Source organism: Zootoca vivipara, chromosome 7 (genome assembly GCF_965207765.1).
Source record: "Zootoca vivipara chromosome 7, rZooViv2.hap1.1, whole genome shotgun sequence".
NCBI lineage: Eukaryota > Metazoa > Chordata > Lepidosauria > Squamata > Lacertidae > Zootoca > Zootoca vivipara.
This window is the reverse complement of record NC_142590.1, coordinates 46,341,287-46,364,254: the sequence shown is the minus strand read 5'-3', so window position 1 is coordinate 46,364,254 and position 22,968 is coordinate 46,341,287. Positions and strand designations below refer to the sequence as shown.

Sequence of the window (22,968 nt, the reverse complement as noted above, 5' to 3'; positions counted from 1 at the left end):
TACCTTTCACCTCCTTTATCATACTGTCCCAAATCTACTTTCTCTAGGCTTGCTTCTGCAAATGGCAAGATTCAATGAGTGGTTGGGGGGAAGTATGATGAGATTTAAGAGTCAGATACAAGGAAGTTTTGAAGACAGTATCAATCACAGTGTTATTTTTCATTGCAGTTTTGGAAATAGTTACATTTGGAATAATATACACCATATAAATTAGGGATTAGCTGTTTAAATAATTTGCCCCAGGGTTTGGTTCCATCTGAATTTCAGTCCATCACCTACTGACATCCTGCATTATCAGTGTTTGCAAACTACAGGCACAAAGGTTTTCACAAAATATAGCAGCTGACAAAATTCCTTCAGAAGCTTGCACAAAGTGTGGCATTTGTGATAATCTTATTCATCCCCATTCCTTTAAGATCATATAGCTTCCACCATAGGGTTCTCAACTCCCCTCCCCAAAAGAAATCAGATCTTATGATCAAGCTAGGCACATTTTACAGACAAATATATAGGTTAAGGATCACAAATAAGGATATTTGTGAAATGTAGCCATATAGAAATTAGTTGGGTTTTTTCCATTATAAAATTTGGATTTTGTTTTGTTGCTGTTGTTTAATTGTGGAATTTGGAGGACCTGGAAGAGTAAACACTGATATGTCCAGAAATACAGTGCGGTTGTTTCTGGACTGAAGCACTTCAAATTGCAGGTGGTTTGCCTTTTTGGACATTGCCTCTGTAAACTCCCTGCCTGTGGAAAGCATGCAAAGGAAAAGCCTTCTCCCAGATATGCTGCTTTTTTGTGTGGAGCTAATTTTAATGTGGGGAAGCATTCAAACGTATTGATCTTTCATCTGTAATCTGACGAAATTGATAGGGAGTGCTGTGCTAGCTAATATTTCTTAGCAGGTAGATAAATTTCCTGAGTGAGCAACTCCAGCAGTGAAAAGGCCAGAACTCTGTCTCCCTCCCACTCATGGCATATCACCCTGTTTTGGTCCCACAGTCCCAGGCAAGCCTACCATGATGATCAGCACCACAGCCATGAATACAGCTCTGATCAATTGGCACCCACCTAAAGAGATGGTTGGGGAGCTGCTGGGCTACCAGCTGCAGTACAAACATGCTGAGGAGGAGAAGATGAGGATTATGAACTTTGAGAAGAACATGGATCACTTCACCGTGACTGACCTTTACAAGGGAGCCACCTACATCTTCAAGCTGGCTGCGAAGAATAGGGTTGGTCTTGGGGAGGAGTTTGAAAAAGAAATCACTACCGCAGAGGAGGCACCAAGCGGTTTCCCCCAGAACCTGCACGTGGTGGGCCTGACCACGTCCACCACTAAAGTGACTTGGGAGCCACCAATTCTGGCGGAGAGGAATGGGAAAATGACCAACTACACAGTTGTGTACAGAGACATTAACAGCCAGCAGAACCTGACCAATGTTACAAGGGAAACGAGCATCACTCTGACCAACCTCAAACCTGACACAACCTATGACATCAAAGTTAGAGCCCACACTAACAAGGGAGCTGGCCCTCTCAGCCCCAGCATTCAGTCTAGGACGATGCCAATGGAACAAGGTAAGCACCTCCCCTGTGATCAGTTAATGAACCTCTATGGCAGAAAACAGGTCAGAGATGACCTGGTCAGTCTTACCTTCCTGAGCTTATATTTTTTTGGATGGGAGGGCATGGAGGTTGCATGACTGCATTTGTTTTTTCAAACACATACACCATTTCCTGTTTCCAGTTTCTTTTGGTGCAAACTGAACAGGCAGCTTCTGTGAAGAAACAGTGCCTCATAACTGCTACCTTTTGAAGATTGCTGTGTACACACTATACCTTTGAAGTACAATCAGAAAACATTATTTTCCTCAAATAATTCAGGACACTGTAGTTTACCTCTCACAGTGTTAAAAATCCTAGCAACCCATAACAAACTACAGTGCCCAGAGAAAGAATATACTTTGAACATGCTTTAAATTTATAGTTTGTACACAGTCCATGACAAAGAGGGGAAGGTGGCAACTCAGTCTGGTCGAAAAGCTTAAGTGTCCTAAGATGTGAGAAGGCTTATTGAATCTACATGAAAGCACCAAATTTTGCTGCTACTGAGAAGAGTGGAAGGGAAAGGGTTAGTTGTCCAGTGTTGGCTCACGGGGGCCAATCAAAAGGATTCTTTCTCATTGCAGTGTTCGCAAAGAACTTTCGTGTCAGTGCTGTGATGAAAACATCAGTGCTACTTAGCTGGGAGGTTCCAGACTCTTACAAATCTGCAGTTCCTTTCAAGGTAAGGGAATATGTCTGTCACGTATGGGGACCCGATTAATGTGCAGTAAGGAAGAAATTAGAAAGTCTGTCTCAGGGACCTTCAGACCAAGAGTCTTACTTTCATCAACCCAGTTATGTAAGCTGAGCAACCAAATCTGGAGAAACGCCGGGGGGGGGGGGGTTGAGTCAGGATGTAAGAAGTGTGGACACTCCCTTGTCCTAGGTACCCTAGAGTCCTGACACTTGTTTCCTTTAGTCTAGAATAGATCACCAAGCATGGTAAATCAGCAGGTAAGTCTTTAGAAATGAGTTAAAAACTGGTACATTTCCAGACAAAACCTCTTGATTCCCTTGCTGATTTTGGAGACTCATATGCCCTTTAAATGTTACCCTAGCTGTATGGGAATTGATTTCCCATGAGTCACTCCTGGCACAATCTTCTCCTGCTCAGAGCAGACTACAATTACAGTAGGAGCCCAAACCCCCTGCATTCCAGGCAAAATGGTTTGATCATGAAGCATTTTTGGTGCAGAACACAGGCAGAATTACACTTAGGGCAGGATAGATATACCTCTAGAACCCAACAGGGCACCATAGGCCTGCGGTCGCTAGCAACATGACAGAGATATGTAAGCACTCATGACAGCAGGAGAAATCTATACGGGGAATTTGTTCATAAAAGGCTAGTTCTTTGGACTCGTTCCTAATGCTGTATGGTCAGGGCTGCCTTGGAACCATCATCAAAACAGTTGCATAGTGTGGGCTTCATAACGTAGTTGCCAGATTTTGCTGACGTAAGCAGAGAGTTGACAGCAGTTGCTGCCATGGGTTTGCCATGATGAGGCACTGGAGCAGATGGTGTTAGCGTCTCACTAGCTGAGGAGCAGCCATGCAAACGCAACGGGTGTAAATGAGCTTTCTTCTTCCTGCAGGCAGTATTAGATGTCCAGGCCATGCACAAGTGCCAACAGAGTAGCAGCTGGCCCAGGAGCAGCAGCAACTTTGCAAACAGGATACTCCCCCACCCACCTGTGCTGAGCTGCTTAATTCAAGTGTACAGGATGCCAGGCCAAAGCCTAATAATCTAACGAGCACCGCTGATAAGTCTCCATGGGAACAATTAGCATTATCTACACTTGATAAACAGTCTCGCACTAAATCTACATCCCAAAGGGTGTCCTCTTTCTCTTTAACAGATTTAATTAAGGCAGATATTGTTATGATTTGTGAACACTGAGGCGCAGGCTAAATATCATGGTATTTTTTATTGGGGATGAACTGAGATCTCTGAAATTCCTTCACTGAAAAATCAACAACGGGGCTTTCAGTTTTCCTCAGAGAAGAGTCGTTGCTTCATCTGGTCCAGGAGATAAAACTCCCTGCAAAGAGATGACTGGTCCTGTGAAGTGAGTGAGAAGTGATGTTATGGTGAGATTCCTGCTGCAATCAGAACCTGACACTGTCCCTGATCTAAGAGAGCTGCTTCCCTGTCTGTGTTTGATGCTAGAAATGGATTTTAAATGAACGCTGTGTTGGGGAATGAGAACTGAGCATGAGACATTTTCATGAGGGCATAGGCAGAATGTTTTTAGACTAGTAGCCCTGGCTTCCACCTCATAATATTGTACCTTGACAGATTTTTAGTAACAGATTCATCTTACAGACGACTTTAGCTTCTCTGACACAGTAACTTACACCATTGTTGCCTAACTCCAGAAGGCCTAGCAAGTGAGGAAGAGCCAAGCAGGCATCTCTACCCTAGATAACCGTACCACCACACTCCTTACTCCCGAATGGACGACAGAAAAAGTTGCAATAGTTATGGGAGCTAGGGACCTTCTTTTTCTTCCTGGGAGAAGGCAGCACCAACTCTTATTTCTACATGGGGGTTCCTGATCTCTCAGATTTGGTATAGTCACGCTTTTCAACAGGTCAGCTTGTTTGGTACCTTACACAGTGTGAGCGTTGCAAAAAATAAATAAATACCCACACCAGGAAGAGGAGTTTTGGAAAGAACTTCAACCCTTTTCCTATCAGTCTGGGCTGAATCAACTGTTTCCCTCTGCTTACAGATTCTGTACAATGGCCAGACTGTGGAGGTGGATGGCCACTCCATGAGGAAGCTGATTAATAACCTGCAGCCAGACACAAATTATTCCTTTGCACTCACAAACCGGGGAAGTAGCGCAGGAGCCTTGCAGCACCGAGTCTTCATCCGGACAGCACCTGATGTCATCCAGAGCAAGCCCATTTCCACATACAAATATATCCATAATGGGCAGTTCACTCTGACTCTCCCCAAAGTGCAGACCTCTGTGCCAGTCAGGTGTGTTTCTACTTTATTTTTTTATTTAAGATGCTACCATAGGAGAACATGGGGTTGTATAGTTGGGGGTCTCCTGAGTCCCTGCAGAGTCTTGGTGCTTTTGCACAGGTAATAAGGGTGATATTATAGGGAACTGTATTGGATTTCATAGATCATGATAATGGTGTAAATCCACCTACAAAATGTTAAAAATGCTTCCCAATAGCAAGAGGTTACTGAAAATATGAGAGCACTCTGTACAGCAGCCTTTCCTGATCTGATGTTTTGAACTACAACTCGCAGCTGGCATGGTCAATGGACAGGGGTATCAGAGCTGTAGCCCAAAACATCTGGAAGGCACTAGGTTGGGCAAGGCCGGTGTGCAGGATTTGAATTGGTGATATGCTCAGGATTTGAATTGGTGATATAACCTGCTCTCTCAGTCACCTATCATTATATGAAAAATAGGGAGTCATAATCCCCATCATTCATCTGAAAGGACCCAGGATGTACTTTCCACACTGCTGCACAGTTACTTTAATTAATGTATGTAAATCCTAATAGGAGGCTTGTGGAAGTCTCATTTGTGTTTTTGATCTCCCACCACTGAAAAAGGAACCAGATCATGGAGCTGTGCTTTCCCAGCTTCCGACACTATCACTTAGAAGCTGGCCTGATGACTTTTTATTAACCTCATACATGCCAGCAGGCTACAGCACGAGTCTCTGGGAAGTTCAAAGGAGGGAGTTGCAGGGCTTTCATGGAGACCATCCTGTTGTTTGAAGCAGAGCTCACCCATCCCCCTCTCTTGTTCCCCAGGTGGTACTACATCGTGGTTGTGCCGATAGACCACACAAGCAACCTAGTTGGCTCCAGATTGAAGAGCCCGGATGATATGGGACTAGACCAGGTAGGAGAAGGCCAAAATTTGTTTCCACTTGTTTTGAAGAGGGTAAGGGAAACAGATGTTCAAGAAACTAGCCCACACATATGAAATAATTTGGAAGAGTATAGGAGCAATGTTAATCGTCCTGTCATTCTGGAGATAATGGCAGAGGACCTGGGGTTTCAGAAACTTTGCCTATATGAGATAACTCCCACATATGTTAGCTTAATTTGGAGGTGCCATCTTCTGCCATCCTGAAGTCATCAAGTTCCTCAAATACCCATGATATCCATATTCATCTTTAGCCAGCTCTCAAAATTGTCTGGGAAGCTTACTGGTCCAGTGAAAGAGGTCACTGAAGTGTGATTGCCCATGGACTTGTTGCATGTATGGATCACACCACGCCTCCTTCTGCCCTCAGATTCTGTTGTATAATTTATATGCAAAACAAGATGTAGGAAGCAGAGCTCCCCATTGGGATGATAAGGCAGGGAGCCCAAACTGTACTTGGAGTCGGAGACAGTGACAGGCAGAGTCACTTAATTCTCCCTGCTGAGTTTTGCAAGGGAAACACTGAGACTCAAGAAAGAGAAAACTGACAGTCAATGCCACCCCCTACACTGGATGTAAATAAGAAGCCAGGCAAGTGGGGGATTACCAAGGGGAGCAGTGCCCCAATTTGCCCTGATAGATCAGTTTCCACTGGTAAAAACTGAAGCTTGGATAAGACTCTGTGCACACACACACATCTCTGTGTGTTGCACACATTAGTTATGATGCAGAGAAACAGTGGTTGGAGGGCAGGGGTGCCACTTTGTTAGGGTCACAAGCCACACCCTCCTTCCCTGAAATAATGGCATGGTTCTGTGTGGTCTCTGTGTCTTCCTGGCACCACCATTGCTCTAATGTTCCATCTCTGCCCTAACACATTTTTGTGTGAAATGTATTTCATGCCTCCTCCTTCATTTTAAATTAGAATTTCTGTTCAGAGCCTAGCATTCATTTTTATTCATTAGAAAAACATCTTTAAACATCTGAGAGCTTTTCTGAGCAATGTAATTGAATTTTGGTGTGTTTATACAGTATTCTTTTTTCTTGAGTTTGTGGATGACTATGAAATTTGTCATTTTTCTCTCTCCCTGAACATTCCATGTTAGCACTGTGTGTGATTTATACAAAGTCTTGCTGCAGCCCAGCAAGATGTGGTGGGGGTGGTCAGCCCTGCCTAGAGATTTTGTCCATTTTAGTGTAAGCTGCAAAGTGTGTTTGCAGAGTGGCAGAAATCTGTGTCAAACCTGCTGCTTTTTTGCCTATCTCCAAAAGTTCAGATTGCTGGGCATCTAAAGATGCATATGTGGACTGTGTGGACTGTTCTCTGCTGCTCCTGCTGCTCTACCATCAAAGAGAAACACATATTTTAAAATGATTTCCCTTGAGATGTTGAGGGGTATAAACTTTATTAAAATGGTACACTATTTTTCACAAAACCGTGCCCAGTGTAGGTTATGATGAATACAAACAAAACATGCATAAGAATGTGAGCAGAGCCCTGCTGGGTCAGACCAGGGGTCCATAGTGTCCTCCTTCCTGTTTTCACAGTCATCCACCATAAACCCAGGACAACACTTGGTTCCAGCTTCATCCCCAGCAACTTAATTAACTGTTCTGTTAAAGAAGTAGATGTACATTCATTGAGTTCTAAAGAAAGCCTTTAGGAATGCACTAGAGTAATGAATACCTGGACCTCCCTGGTGCTTTTCCTCACCTGACTTACAGGTTTTTCCTCATGAAAATGTAGAGTCACCTAGGTAATAGCATTGCTCTCTCTCACACTAGCTTCCTTTTGCCACCCAGATACTTGAGGCCATGAACCAAGGGGACCCAAGCAGGCGCCAGCGACGCCAGGCAGAGCGGCTCAAGCCTTACATTGCTGCCCAAATGGATGATCTACCAGAGACCTTTGTCTTGGGGGACCAGAAGAGCTATCAAGGCTTCTACAATAAGCCCCTTTCAGAAGACTTGAGCTACCGTTGTTTTGTGCTGGCTTCACTGGAGGATGGGGATACGGTAAGGACCATGAGAAGCGAAGGGACTGTGTGCTGCCTAAGAGGGGCATTCCAGAGGTGGCATTAGGGAAGCTTTGTCACAGTGGAACTTTGCTCTGCAAAGCTCAAGCTAATAAAACCAGTTGTATAAATCAACTCAGAATCTCCTTCCCCTTCTCCATGCCTGTCTTGCCTGGTGCCTCACAGTCCATAGGAAGAAAAGAGATTATCTGCCCCACACTTTGTGCTTCTTCACTTTCCACACCCCTGTAATTTTTAGTATTATCCATTGTTGCAAGCCAGAATGAATAAGGGGGGGGGATGGTGGATAATGCCATTGCTTCTGCAAATGTGTAAATAATGTCCACCCATAATGAAGATACTCAAGCCCTTCTGCTCCGTCCCATGCTGGGTCTCTCACTTTCAGCCTCATTTACTTGTAATGGCTCATTAGAGCTGGTCAAATGCTTCATTACTCATCTGGTCCGAGCACTTGTGTGGCGGACATAGCAAACATGCAGGCAGGAAAACAGAGGCCGCAGAGCAGCCGGAGAAGGTGCCCTTGTGCCACAAGGTTGGGTACTGCATGTACAAGAGTGAATGTGCACAAGAGCACTTTGGCTAGCAGAGCAAACTCTCCAAGCAACTGGTTTTATTTTGTGGTGCAACTGCAGCTGCCCTCTACATAAGCTCTGCTGCCCTCACAAAGTTCTTTGCCAGTTCTTTCTGAAACCTGTGCCAGGTTGTGAGCTCCAGCTTGGCACTCAACTCAGTCGTCGTGTTTTTAAACTAGAGGGATGAAGCCACAATATCATAAATGGCTGTTGCTGAAAGAACTATTGCAGAGCCACAGATTACTTTGTCATTTAGCACTTTATCAGTCTCGTTTCATTTATCACTGCATTATTCTGCATTTCATTTCCCTGTGACTTCATTGGTTACAGCCCCCTCCATGTCCCCAGGCATGTGTATATAGACATATACCTGTAATTCAGAGTAACACTTCATGCATCTAATGGGCTGTAGTTCACAATAGCTATGCCACAGTGAATTTATTAGTCTTTAAGGCACCGCAAATACCTCCCTTGTTTTTGCTGCCCTCTGGAATTCTTCATTTACAGTATTGTGTTTTGTTTTCACAAGAAGTGTCAGAAATTTAGTTCTAATGTTAGAACTTGGGGAACATGTAGTTATTTCTCAGTAATGTGAAAATGGACTCTAGAATATTATTTATTACTATTCTGCATGTTCTAGGACTTAGCCCTGCCACTGAACCAGGTTCCAGAGACGAAATGTGGCTCAAATTAAGCCAGGCAGGTGTTTCCTGCTGAGCATCCATAAAAGACAGTTTTCTCTGTGTTTCACAGAATTCCTGTGCATGAAGTCAAAGAGACTGTTTAAGATCTCAGCTTTCAGATTGTCAGAATTTGGTCAACAGGCATCTCTGCAGGGGCTAAAAGTGGGACCAGTGTATGCTGCTCCCTTGAGCAGGGCAATAGGAAGCCTCCACTAGAATAGAGAACATGGTCCTCCCTGCACATATGTTTTCTGGCAGGCATAAAAAAGATATGAGCATAGCATGTATTGGAACAGAGCCAGCCAATTTTGTATTGCTCTTTTGGTTGCAACTTGCCAGTCCCTTGTATGACTTGGAAGACTTTGCATGTGAGAAGCCCCATGTGAATCCTGCTGTATTCAGGGCTTATGCTAGAGCTTCAAGGACAGCCATGAGTTAGTCTGCTGTTCAATGTAGAACATTTTGCCCAGTGGGTGTTCCTTGACATATAACCCCCTAGGGTGATGTGTTTATAAGGGCATAATAGGTATTATAAACCACTTAGTCACTACCCGCCAGGCCTGATGCTCAATTGGCTGCAACTCCAAAGCCTATAATTTGGCTCTTCGTGTATCTGAGGCTGGCAACTTGTTCTCAGCTGGACCATTCCTTTCTGGCACTGAAAGAGGCCACTTTCTAGCTGATGTGGTTCTGAATGTTCCATTACTGTGGAGAGGAGGTTTGTTTTCACGGTGTCTGTTAATTCCCTGGGTGTTCATGAGGAAAATTGCAGGTGGGCAGCTTGGGGCTATTGTACTGAGGGAAAACTCAGAATTAAGCAAGGAAGAGACCTGATCAATGATCTTTGTCTGCTCTCCTCTCTCTCAAACTCACCAGAAGAAGTATGCAGCCAGTCCCTACTCAGATGAGATTGTGATGGAGGTTTCAGCAAAACAGCAGGATGAACCAGAGATGCTGTGGGTGATGGGGCCTGTCCTGGCTGTCATCTTAATCATCATCATTGTCATTGCTATCCTGCTCTTCAAAAGGTGAGCACACTCCTATGCCCGTGCAATGTTGTGGTGTCCATGCTGCAGTATTGTGCCAAGCTCAAGAACATTTACAGTGAGCAAACTATATGATAAATCCAAGGACACTGCCTCTCCTGGGGGATGTGGTCTGAACCTTCCTGAAGGTGTTTCTCAACGGAGCCTGCAAAACAGTGCTGTATAAGGCAAGCCCTAGGAAGGGGTGGGGAGCATGGGATCACATTCAGTGGTCTCTGCATTTCATTTTGTGCTGGGAATCTATATACTGGAAGTGAACTGGGGCTGTTGTCAGTGCCGGATGAACTGTGAAGCCATAGGACATGGCTTCTGCTTAGTGGTTCTAGGGTGTATGACCTGGACAGGGCCGTCTTGAGCAGATCGCGCGCCCTGGTGCTGAGGGGCGGAGATCGCTCCGCTGCCCGCCCCGCCCTCGCAGGGCGCAATTGGTTTCCGCACGGCTTTGCCGCGCGGCGCCCTCCTTCCCAGGCCGGCGCCCAGCTTACCAGCCCCGCGCCATGGTGCACTGCGCCACCGGGGGTCTACGACGAGCCGGGCCTGGACCTGGATTACCATGCCTCGGATTAAGTAAAAGGCTTTGGCCAAGAAATACCTACATCCCTTGTTTTATTCAGAGGCCTGGTGCTTTTCCCCAAGTCTTCTTGGCTCCAAGATTGAACCCTCCATGTGGTATCAGAGACCCTTTGATCCAGAGATTTGTCCTCAGCCTAGTCATAGGTGTTCTGATCCATGATCTGGGACATGGGTGTCAAGTGCTTGGGCTGTTAAAAGAAGCAGGAGCTGCTCATTTGGTTACAGGGAGTGCTTACTCTCCCACCTTTGCTCTGGGAAGCTGTCATCATTTTTCTCCAACTAAATGTGCATAATAACACCAAGAGGGGAGGTGACTTTGGGTTATTGCATGCACAATTAGTACCTTTTTGTAACCTGGATTTCCTCTTTTTTTCTCTATTTCTGCTGTCCCTGGATCTAGCAAACAAGAAAGGTAGACATCTGCCCTCCTCCCCCCCCCACCCTTACTAATCCTTTGCTTTGTCTGTTTCACACCCACTGTTTCATCTTGTTAAAAACAGTAAGCATAATTCTTCCTACCCAGACTAATCTGGCTTTTGGGTATTGCTCTGCCTACCTAGCCATTGTGGTGTCCTAAACTCGTTTAACCTTCTCTTGCTGTTAGATTTAAATAAATGGCCTCACAAGTAAGGTGTGACAGAATTTTAGAAAATTCCTTTTCAGTGCATTTGGTGTCCCAGGATTTGTGAGGTTATTTGCCCCCTATATTGATCAAGGATGTGACATTACCAAGAGCTGACTTTAGTTCCTTGGCATAATCAGCATGCTCTATAAACCAGTTAATAAGGCCTTGCTCTGAGCTGTTCCCTTTTCAGTGTCACTGTGTGTGTCCTACAAAGGTCTCCCACTGCTTGCTGACTTTGGTGTCTAGCTGATCCTTAGTAAATCTGGAAGTAATGCTGTTACAACAGAGTGACACTGACTTTCAGCAGGAGGCAGGAACCACAGCAAAGACAGGCTTATTTCAACAATGGTCCCCCTTTGGTGATAAATTCAAGTTGATGCAGGGCTCTTATTTCAGATGCTGTAATGTGGTGGCTACTTTATAAATGACTCCCCACTCTATGCATGCATTGCATACAGCTGAACAAACTTTTGTTTTCTCCCCTCACAGCACAGAGAGCTCGTGAGGCACCATGCTAATTGTGGCAATTTCTCCCTTCTAATATATAGACTTGTGCCGTCAGGCAAAGTAAAAAAATACTTTTTCAGGGTGCTATCAACAGTGTCTCCAGGTTAATCATAAGTGCTTTGGGCTTCTGATGTGTTTGAAAGAGCAACAGATACACACACCTCTCTGCTGAATTGCCTGCAGGATTGCAGCACAGTGCTCCTTAATGCCAGACTGAGATGTTTCCGTTTCTGTTGAATTGGAGCTAAAATACCCCTCCCAGTGGCTTAGTTACCCCAGAAAACACATTGCAGCTCTAAGAGGCAACACCATATGAGGTTCTTTGGTTTAATGGTAGCCACTGGACATCACCAATAACTCTTCTTGTTGCGCCAAAATTTTCTGTAAATTTCTCCCATTTAATCACTGGACAGGTTCATCTCTGCTTAGCTAGTGAAATCTACTAGGATAAGAGCCTAGGGTGGTGGAGCTGCAGGCATAAATATAGCATGAAGAGACAACAGTGTATTTTATTGTTCCATTAACACACGCCTGGGGGGCCTTCAGCCACTCAAGACAAGTATTAATGGACCAATAAAATTCACCCTGAAGAGCCCTTAACCTATTATATTACAACTCTTCACATTTTAAATAATTTTTTTGATACTTGGCAAAATCTTAAGTATATTCATCCACCACAGGAAATAGTTCCCAACACTGGTGTGTGGAAGATGAAAGTGGAATTGGAGATTTTGTAACCCTGTGTCTGGCTCTGGGGAGGGCGTTACCAGTCCCCCTTACTGCTAGGTGCATTATTGAGTCTGCTACAGGGTCATCTTGAAGGTCTCTGCCATTTGGTCCATGCCCAGGTCTACCTTCTGAGCTGTGCCTTCTCTTCCTTTAGGAAAAGGGCCAATTCACCCTCTGCCAAGGATGAACATTCCATTGGCCTGAAGGACTCCTTGCTGGCCCATTCCTCTGACCCTGTTGAAATGAGGCGACTCAACTACCAAACACCAGGTAGGTACCACTTGACGGCCCTACAGAGGCCTGTGCTCCTTTTACTGCCAGAAGTTTGTGATAAGAGAGCCTCTTCCTCCCCTTGCAGTGTTGTGTGCACCTTCTCAGGCTAGGTTCAGAGGCCAGTGTGGCTCAATATACTGTCACTCACATGTATTGTATATCTGACATTGCCAACAGTCAGAATGGGGATGGCAGGCTTTCTGTTGGCTCAATAGCCTGACCATACATGCATCACAAGGTGCTGGAAGGCATAGCGTGACAAAGAACAGGCTCTAATGGAGGCCTTGTCATGATTTATCTTATATTCCATAGATAACACTCAGTTTTTTGGCCCAAATTGTGCTCTCCAGATATGGCCTCAAAATTAGCCAGCAAAAGGAAAGTCCAACATGCCAGTAGGTCCACTGTCAAGTAGCAGATAGGCAGGTTCATGATTCAGCTCCTGCAGTGCTTCCAACTCTTAAGGTATGTTGTAGTTGTAATAGATGCTGCTTAGCTGTGTCAGCAAAACAATCCGTCTGCAACAGAGTCTGTTTCCTAGATTTCTTGCTTTGTGGAGGGCCTCACACCCTCATCTGAGGCAGGATGTGGTTTGAATTCTATCTTGTTAGAGTTGAAGCAACCTATTCCTTCCTTATTTAGATTGTGGGATTCATGAAGGCTATAGAATGATGTTAGCTGTCAGTGGGGGCTTCTAGCTCAGTACACCCAGACTACCTAACAAGATGTGACCTGTATTCCTTTTCCTCAAAACTATTTGTCCTCCTATAATAGATTTGGGGGGGGGAGCAGTTGCAGGAAGGGAATTGGAAGTTGTATCCTGTGACTATGTGCAGCGCTGCTCTCTTGTCTCTCTTTCTAGGCTTGAGTCCTTCACCTCATACTGCCTTGCAGATGGGTCAGAGGACAGGGGCTTGTGTAGGTTGTACGCACACAGCTTGCAGAATTGGGAGCACGACCCACCCTATTAGTGTAAAGTCATTATTCCACCAGATGGTTTGCAGAGTCCAACATGACAGGAGAGTTAGAGGTCTAGTCCAGAAGGGTCACAGAGAGAAGATAGAGGCATGGACATGGTGCAGAGTCGTATGTGCTAACAAGGGATGCTGCACAAAAGGGAAGCTTGACAAAAGAAAGCGAGTCAGCCTCATAGTGCATACGCAAGCCCCCACACATATTCTCAGGCGTGACCATACTTGCTGAGCTGCTAGCTTGAGCTTTTGCACCCTTTTATCTTCTCAGGTGCCCAGTAAGGAACAATCAGTGTACAAAAAAAAGTTCTGGTATTATTGTTTCAGCTCTAGACACTCGGTTGCCTCCACCTAGTCTCACCCTCTTCTGTGATGGATGGGTGCCTTCTGTGGGCCAGACAGCAGCAACTAAACCCTGAGCAGTCTCATAGTTGATATCCCTGCTGGCAAATGTAGAGGCAGGAAAGGCCTTGCTCAGTACATAATTAATCAAGCTGCTGTTATTAAATATTAAGCTTATCACTTTAACAGTTTCCACTTCAGACACAGGTTCTTGCGTGAATTGTCAGCTCCTTTGTTCTCATGTTCCATTTTGCAGAGTTGTGGCAGGTCAGGCAGGGTGATGTCGCTACTAAGCGATTGGGTGAATTTTGACTAAACCTTGGTTCCAAGGCACTGCTGCTGTCTCATGTAGCAGGGAAGCCTGGTCTTGGAAAGCAGCATATGCTGGGAATAGGAACTCTGTTTCCTGGCCAACAAGCAAAGCCATCTATCATGTCTGTTGTGGGGAAATCCTCTTTGTGAAATAATCCTGGTTATACTTGGTGCTTGTCTTAATACATCACCCTCTATGCTGCCACATGTGTAGCAAGCATCAAGCTGCAGTTCCCATCCCTAAATGTAGGAATTTTAAGGTTGTGGTGGGGATTTTTGTGCTGCCCTTTGATCCTCCTCTGTCGCATCTTTAACTCTTCCTTCGGCAACAGCTAATGGGATTTCTGTTCTTTCAGGTGCCAGTGGCCCCAGTTGCCCGAATATCTCAAGTTAGTTTTCTCTCCTCATCCTTTTTCTTCTTCCTCACTATCTTTTTCCCGCCTCTTTCTTTCTCATCTTTTTTGTTCAGTGTCATGAAGGTCAACCTCACTCACCACAGACTTAGTGCTAACCCTTCTCTTGCTAGTGAGCCAAGCTGTCCCCCACAAACTAGTCTCTGGTGCTACTTACATACAATGTTCCAGCTTGCATGTGAAGAAAGAAAGAGAGATTAACACGTCACAGTTTTCCAAACAATGAAATTCATTAATTGCAACCTTGACTGAGCACATGAGGCTGCAGCAGCTCTTTCTTTGGTATGTTAGAGGACCCCAACTTAGGGAAACAAGGCCTGGCTGCAGTTGCAAAGGATGCACTTATATCATGTGGAGACCATACAGCATCTCCTCCAAAATGAAAAGGAAGTGTTCTCTATCCAAATGTAGGACTTCCTCATCTCCTCCATATGCTTCTCAGCCACTGTTTTGCAGGCAGCACCTTATTGGAATGCCTTAAGCCCAAATGTATTTATTCAGGCATTCGGTCATTCTTAAACCCAGTTCAGGTTACGCAGGTATAAAAACAATGACATTATTTATTATTATTATTATTATTATTATTATTATTATTATTATTATTATTATTATTATACTGCCCTTCATCCAAGGATCACAGGGAGGTTTGCAGTATAAAGCTACAAAAATACATACTATAGTAACAAACCAAAACCACCCACACAAACAGTTTAAAAGGCCATGAATTGTCTAATTAGCCAAAGGCCTGGGAGAAAAGGAATGTTTTTGCCTAGTGCCTAAAGATACGTAAGAATGGCGCTAGGTGAGCCTCCTTGGGGGACGGCATTCCACAAAGGGGAAACCACTACAAAAATGGCCCATTCTTGTGTTGCCACCCTCCTGACCTCTTGTGGAAGAGGCACATGAAGAAGGGCCTCAGATGATGATTGCAAGGTCCAGGTTGGTTGTTATGAGGAGAGGTGGTCCTTGAGGTACAATACAGAATAATACATGAGAGTAGCAGAAATTAAAATTTACAAAACCAAGTCCTGTGGATAATTCCATAAAATTCTAACACTTAAAAATGTTTGTGAAACCAAAAGGTTTTGAGCTGATGCAAAAAGGATTAACTCTATGGGCACTGACCCTTAATGTGGGACATCAAAAGGGTACTTTTGTTCACATCTTAACAACCAGGGGGGACAGTACTGGGAGTGGTGCCCCTTCAGGGGTCCTGAGTCATGCAGGACTTAATAGGTCAGTGATAGTACATTGAATTGAGCTCAGAAATGTATTATGTATTGAGAGCCTGTGTAAATCCCATAAAATTAGAATAATATGATTCCAGGTGGTTGACCCACTAACCAAATGGGCTGCTGCATTTTCCTCTAACTGCAACTTCTGAACCATCTGCAAGAGAAGTCCCTCATGAAGCTGCTCTTTAATTCTTTTGCTCTCTCTGCCTATGTCTTAATGAATGTGAAGTGCAGTGTGTCACCTACAAATACTGTCTTAATTTTCTGAGCTTCTGGTGTACAAAGGAGGAGGACTGGATTTTGTTCTATATTGTGCCTGTAAAGTTTACTTTGGCTCTGGCCTCCACGGCAAGAGGAAAATGTGTGTGGGGGCGGTTTGCTGCAGATTTTACTTCCTATTGATACTTTGAGAATTGCAGGGGAACAGAGATGGGGTTTAACTTATAAGAACAGATCCTGTCTCTTGATTAGGGGCTGGTGTGAGTCTACTTTGTGAGATTGTGCATCACTGCAAGGTCATCAAACTCAAGAAGGCTAGTTGCACAAAAGCTTACTTCACAGACCCTCTTTGCTCCCTACCTATCACTAGGCAAAATATTCTTTGATAAGGAATGGTTTTTAATTGCCCAGCTATTAGATACAGGATTTCTTGGTGCATGGCTATGAGTGCTTAAGACTTGTCCGCTGCCTCAGTCACTGAGAACATGAGAGTGGGCTGTTGAGAGATACAGAAAGTGGTCCCAGGGCCCAGTGAACAATGCTGGCATCTGTTCAGGATCTCTGTACCTGTACTGTAGTGTGCACTGTCTGAATGGAATGCAGGGCGCAGACTCCATGGGCTTTGTACTTTATTGCCTAGGCCCCTTCCAGCCTCAGTCCATGCAGCCCTTTTTGGCCTGGTATTATATGTAGAAGCCATCTGGCTGGTCGCTGTCTCATCAGAGCATGCACACATACATTGTGCCATTGCGTGGGCACTGCATGCCATGTTACCTCACTCATGTTCCATCCATCACGCCACATTGTCATTTGGTCTGCTGCGCGCATGTGCAGGAACTCTCTTCAGCTGTGCAATAACTTCTTACCCTACTACTTCCCCTCCTTATGTTTGATCTGGTAGGCATGCGTGATCATCCTCCCATTCCAGTGACGGACCTCGCAGACAACATCGACCGACTGAAGGCCAATGATGGGCTGAAGTTTTCCCAGGAATATGAGGTGAGCCTGCTTGGGTGTTTATCTTGGATCTCTATTCTTCCAGACTCGGGGGTCGGCCCTCCAGATTTCTGGACTGCAACTCCCATGAGCCCCAGCCAGAGAGTTATTGAGAGTTGTGATTTAGAACGTCTAGATGGCACCGGAATGGTTGCTTTTGTCCTGGATAATAGTTTTGTCTGCAGCTCCTCACCCCAACCTAACATTGCAGAACTTACAAAAGTATTCTGCCCATAACTGCCCTATATGCTGGGGGGAAGTGTAAAATGTAATGTGTGAACGGTCAAGTGCAGACCCTGTTTTGCTTCCAGTATATAGAGAAATATAGATTCTAACATTATGTTTTGCACACTTTTGGTTAGTTATTAATTATATTGGAAAACGTTACACTTTCAGTAACCTCAGAGTGCTGTTTATGCTGTGATAGAGGCCAAAATAGTGGTATTGAGAGGCCAGGAATTATGGTGGCTCTTGCAGGCAAACTCCTTCTCTCCACGATGAACCATTTACTAGGCAGATGATTAATTTGAAAAATTGCTATGTTGGAAAAAGTTCCCTTGTAGCTATTAGAGTCACAGTAGCAGGATAAATGTTTTCCTGTGCTTGCAGCATGCCCTGTAGGGCCCACTTCAGCTGTGAGGGGCTTAAATCATAAATAAAACTCTTCTCATATGTGGAGAGGGGGAGGATAAATTGAGGAAGTGTCCTTTTCATGCATTATTGGTCCTGCTTGAATTGTTATCTTCTTTTGCCCCTGACCTCCCCTTGCAGCAGCATATCTCCCTTGATTCAGGGGATGTGATACAAGCATTGCCCAGAAGGCAAGATTATAGAGGCCAGGGAGAAGCACTGGCTGGCTAAAGGCTAGCATGTGAAAGGGGCACCAAAGCCTAGCAAGGTTTGGAAAGACTGTTAACCACACACTGCTGATCCACAGCATTTAGCAGGGAAGGACACAAAAAAGGAGTATGTTTTCCAGGAACTCCCAGCTAGGTGAGTGCTTATGAGCCCGTTAGCCTGCCGGGACCCAAAATCCCACATGCAAGCCCATTTCTAATTGGGCTCTTGTTTTCATAGATCATTGTGACAGGATCCTTTTTTTCTGGAGTATGGTACGAAAGAGGACCATGGGCAGCATTAGCCACAATTGGGCAGGTGGTGGGTGCTGAGTGTTCTCGCTCTTATAGGGGACTTCAATCACACTATAAAGAACACACTATGTCTTAAAAGTGGTCATTAGATACAATTCTGACTTACAACCTTCCAATCCCTCTCTCTCTCTCAAATTCCAGTAAACATCAGCCTCATTTACCATGATTAAGTAGCTATTAAGGAAGGAACTAATTTTGGTATATGGATTTTTCTTGGGGATTCTGCTGCCTTGTACCCCTGTCTGAACCATTCATCTTTGTTAAGCCCAGGGCAGACTGAGTAACAGGAGAGGATTTTCCCACTAGCACAGGGAGAAGGCGTACTGAAGCAATACTCACTCAGAAAGTTGGAAAATAAAGAAATAACTATTGCTTTTTGTCCTTGTCACTACTGGAGAAAATTTGAACTTTCGGGCCCAGCAAGTACTTTGACACCACAGGCACTCTGTTAGGGCCATGGCAGTGTGGTGTGGAAGAAGAAATCTAGAATAGTAGGTAGATGATTCAGGAGCAGTCTTGTGTATCTAAGCTGAGTAGTGGAAGAGCAATATAGTGCTGAGATGTGGGCGTATACTGAGACATTCTGCATCACACATCACAACACAGATCACAGTTTTTCCTCTCCCAGACAACTCAGCCTAATCCTGCGAGTTCAAGAACCCAACTAATTGAACTGGGTTTGCAGCTGACTGAAGCAGCAAGAAGGAAAGGGGAAGCAGTTTGGATCAGCCCTTGAGGCTATTAGTGCGCTCATTAATTTGGGTAGAATTGCATGTTACGTTTCTCACACAAACCTAGCCGCAAAACCGCTGCATAAAGGACATGCTCAAGGCCATAGGTAATTCAGAGGTCTGCATACTTAATACTTCAGCCAGAGGGATGGAACAGCATTAGGAATACCTGCTCAGGGCAAAACTTAGCTCATAAGCAAAATAAGAATACAGTTCATAGCCTCTACTTCAGGACCTCAGGGGTAGTAATTGAGAGTGTGGTCAAGCACTGTGCCAGCAGCCTGCAGAGGGTGTAGCTGCACTAGAATTGGGGACGGAAAAAGGATTTGCCCAGCAAAACACTGCCTGGTGCTGCCTGTGCTGGTTATGAGCCCTTATGGATCTCAAGTCAGTGTGTCATTCTCCATGTGACTTGCACAGACCGTAAGGAGTGGAAGTGGCTAGCTCATTGTTGCTCTTGATAGGTCTGGATGTCAAACCACAGAGAGAGCATCTTTAGCTCCTACAGCACACTGAACCTTGGAGAGAATTTACAGCCAGGGATTAATAGAATTAAATAAGCACAATCACGCCAGCATGTTAATTATTTATCTACACTCTTGCTGTGCTAGAGCAATGCTTGTATTTGAGCTCCTCCTGTTGGACTGTTGCCTGTACTGCAGACAGGCTGTGCCCACAAGATACCCAAAGCAGGTGGTCTGCCAGACTGTGGATAAATATTAGGCAATTTTGAGGTGGGGCCAGTCTTCCTCCTCGGCTCAGTGAGTGAGCAAGTGAGATTCCTTCTGTCACTGACTAGCAAGCTGGAGTGCTTCCTCCCTCCTCCTCCCCACCACCACCATCGCATGCAAATAGGAAGCAGATGCTGTGTGTTGTGCAGTAAGTGAATTAGCTAGAGCTCTTCCTTGTATCTGTCAATGAGGTGAGAAGACTAGTGCTGCTGCTGCTGCTGATGATGATGATGATCCTTTCTAGACTTCCATGTTGCCCCTTCTCTTGGGTTCAAAATATATTCAGGTCTTTGAAACAACTGCAGCATGCTCTGAAAGATACATTCACTGGAATGTTATACGGTGGTGAGGAACAAGTTTTAGCTTTATTGGCCTGCCATGTAATGTGTTGGCATGCACCTGTCTTTGGAGACAATAGAGGAGTGTGCTTTTGAGGGTGAAGTCAAACTGTAGGACAGTTATAGCACCTGCTGTGGCTGTAGAGACCGATATGGGAGAGAGATGTTGCAGCTGGGGCAGATGAAGGAGTCCAGCAGTCATTCCTCCCTGGTCACTGCTGTGGATAGACAACATGACTGCCTCCAAGCACTGCGGTCATCTGCAAGGGATTCCCACACGGTGGGGTTTATGTTGTCAGCCTCCATGCCTTGTTTGCAGACATCTTGGTCTGCTAACAGGCCTGGTGCCTGAAGCCAGCTCCCCATAGAGGACGTCCTTGGGGACCCTGCTGTCTTCCATTCTGTGGACACAACCAAGCCAATGTAGACGTGTCTGAGACAGGAGTCTAGTTCCTTGTAGAACTGGTCCCTAATCTGTATGTCAGAGCACATAGTGGGAGTGTAGATGCTCAAGACGTTAACCAGACAGGAAGTGGTTGAAAAGCAGAGGGAAAGCAAGCATTCTGAGCCCTCTGTCAGCTATTCTATTGCAGGCAGATGGAAGTTTCTCATTGCAAAGCCTATGCCACAAATATGTCGTTCTTCTGGGTTCCCTCCTTGCCAGAAGAAGGTGCAAGTTCTTCTCTCTGAGGCAGCCATTTGAAGCGAGTTTGGTCTCCTATAGAGTGGCGACGGCAATGTTGAGCATTTTCAGCTCACAGTCAATGCTGGCTGTCTTTCAGGAGTTATTGACCTGCAGCAGGACACATAGTCCTGATGTTCCAACTTGCTAGGCGCAAGAGGATTTATTTCTTTTTTGCCTAGCACAGTTGTTTGGTCTGCTTGTTGAGTGACACCCAGCGTGACACAATGATCTCTCCCACCAACCAAGGCAAATTGTAGACCTCATAACTTACACTTGCGCCAATCAGGTTGAGCTTACAACTCGTAGCTGCTGCCTCCCGTGTTGTTTTTGCTGCGTGTGCAGCACAAAAGTGATTTCACTGAAGTGCAAGCCTGGGCAATGTTTATGGGGGTCCTGGGCTGCCCAGATGATAAGACCTCGCTCTTGGCCTCACTGTTGTGGTCCGAAGGAAAGCAGAGCAATACATTTGGCACCAGCTTGTCTGTGGGAGTTGTTGAAAAGAGGCCATTCAACTGGAAAGATGCCATCCAACCGTCTTAGGGGCTCCACTCCAAAGCTGTGTAGGTTTTACTACCTAGGCTGGCCATACTAAGAGAATATCTCATGGAAGCAGGTAGAAAGAACCCCAGTGAAGACCATGGATGGTTGGCCTACTCCCAACATTTCCAGGCATTTCATTCTCTGATCAGTTAATGGAGACCAGGTATACCTTTGCCATCTACAAAAGCAGTACTGTATCTACATTGAATTATTGGACTGTTGTGAAGAGCTGTTAACCTATCCCTGCCTCACTTAATCAAGTCAGCATAGTTAGGAGGTGGTGGCTGCAATGCTCCAAATAGATTAAAGAGGGCAAAACTACAGGCCATGGAGCAAGTCCCTCTGTATATGTGTTGTTGTAGAAAGAGGGTGTCCTGCTTCACTCTGAATCATTTCCTTATACAGTACACCTTAGAGACTCCTAATGATTGTAGATTTTGTCTCTTGCTTCACCTAATTCTTGTCCTAGCATCTCCATTGCAGACCCAGAAATATCACGCAGCATTTTTGGCACTCAGCATTTCCTTCTCCCAATTCTATCCTGCTGGATAGATTTACGACTCCCAGACTGCCATGCACCCTTCCTTATCTAGGAAGCCACAAATAAGTCAGTTACTGAAGAAGCCCTGCAGATTCTGCTTAGCAACCACCTGCTAAGGCAATATGTTCATTGTTGCCCCTTGAAATGATAATGAAAGACTAGCAAATGCTTCCAAGCATCTGAGCTGCATCTTTTCCAACTCTTCCTTTCCAACCATCTGCCATAGCATTAGAACCTATCGCGCTCTAGCAAGGTGCAGTTATTTAGTTGTATGATGATGGTTACAGCTAGAAAAGAGCAGCGTTGCTTGTCCCTCACTGTATCTCCTTCCCCTCTCCAAGTATCCTACATGCCTCCCACTTCCAAAATCCTCCTTGGCCATCTGACCACAGAACAAAGACCCCACTGGGGTTTGCTAAGAGACTGTCACTTTAAGAGCTCAAAGCAAGTATGACAGCAAGTGTGCAGTAGCAACACCTCCTGCCCTGCTAATTAATTTGCTCACCCATCTCTCGTCTGCTGTAGCAAGGAGGGTGCAAGTAAGGGAAGAGACCATTGGAGCAGGAGGTACACAACTGCATACTCAGTCACTGTGGCAGCGAGTGATTTTTGGAGGGTGAGCTCCTCAGAACTCAAGTTATCCCCAGTTGCTTTCCTTCCAGGCATTCATTGGGCCCATCAAAACTACATGCATATATAGCCATATCTGCTTACTGTGCTGCAATATGTCATAGAAGTTGGAAGTTTTCTTTTCAGTGACATAAGTGACACTGCAATTTGACACATTGCCAGTGATTGATTCAGAAGCCATTATTTTCCCATTTATGAAGTTTTTTTTACTTTGTATTGGGTGTCAATGGGTGTGTTAACATGGGTGCTGCCATGTTAGTACACTAATGCACTAGCTTGCTATGGTTATGCTAGAGCACTGCCTGGAGTTCAGGGTTTAGGAATCATAACCTCTTGATCAGCACAGCAAGCATGCTGGAGCCAAACCATGTAGCTAGCAAAGTTTGCATCATCCCAGCCTACTAAAAAAGTGGAGACATTGTCAACTTCTTCTGTAGCTGTGCTCCTGCACCTTTAACAAAAGGAACATCATCCTTTCAGTCATTGGACCTGCCAAGAAAAGCTTCACTTGCTGAATTTCTGCTGGCCATACAGGAAATCTTCCAGGAAAAAAGTTGACAACTCTTTATTCAAAT

At 45.0% G+C, this 22,968-nt stretch overlaps 1 protein-coding gene across 8 annotated transcripts in view; it reads left to right on the top strand.

Moving 5' to 3' along the window:
- Positions 1-22,968, top strand: part of PTPRF (protein tyrosine phosphatase receptor type F) — a 480,822-nt gene that overhangs the window by 432,812 nt on the left and 25,042 nt on the right. For all 8 annotated transcript variants that reach the window (XM_035122098.3, XM_035122099.3, XM_035122095.3 and 5 more), the window contains 8 exons: positions 1,004-1,582; positions 2,194-2,291; positions 4,345-4,598; positions 5,397-5,487; positions 7,318-7,530; positions 9,682-9,833; positions 12,440-12,555; positions 16,952-17,049. In XM_035122098.3, the coding sequence (XP_034977989.1) occupies positions 1,004-1,582; positions 2,194-2,291; positions 4,345-4,598; positions 5,397-5,487; positions 7,318-7,530; positions 9,682-9,833; positions 12,440-12,555; positions 16,952-17,049 (1,601 nt within the window). The remainder of the gene's footprint in view (positions 1-1,003; positions 1,583-2,193; positions 2,292-4,344; positions 4,599-5,396; positions 5,488-7,317; positions 7,531-9,681; positions 9,834-12,439; positions 12,556-16,951; positions 17,050-22,968) is intronic.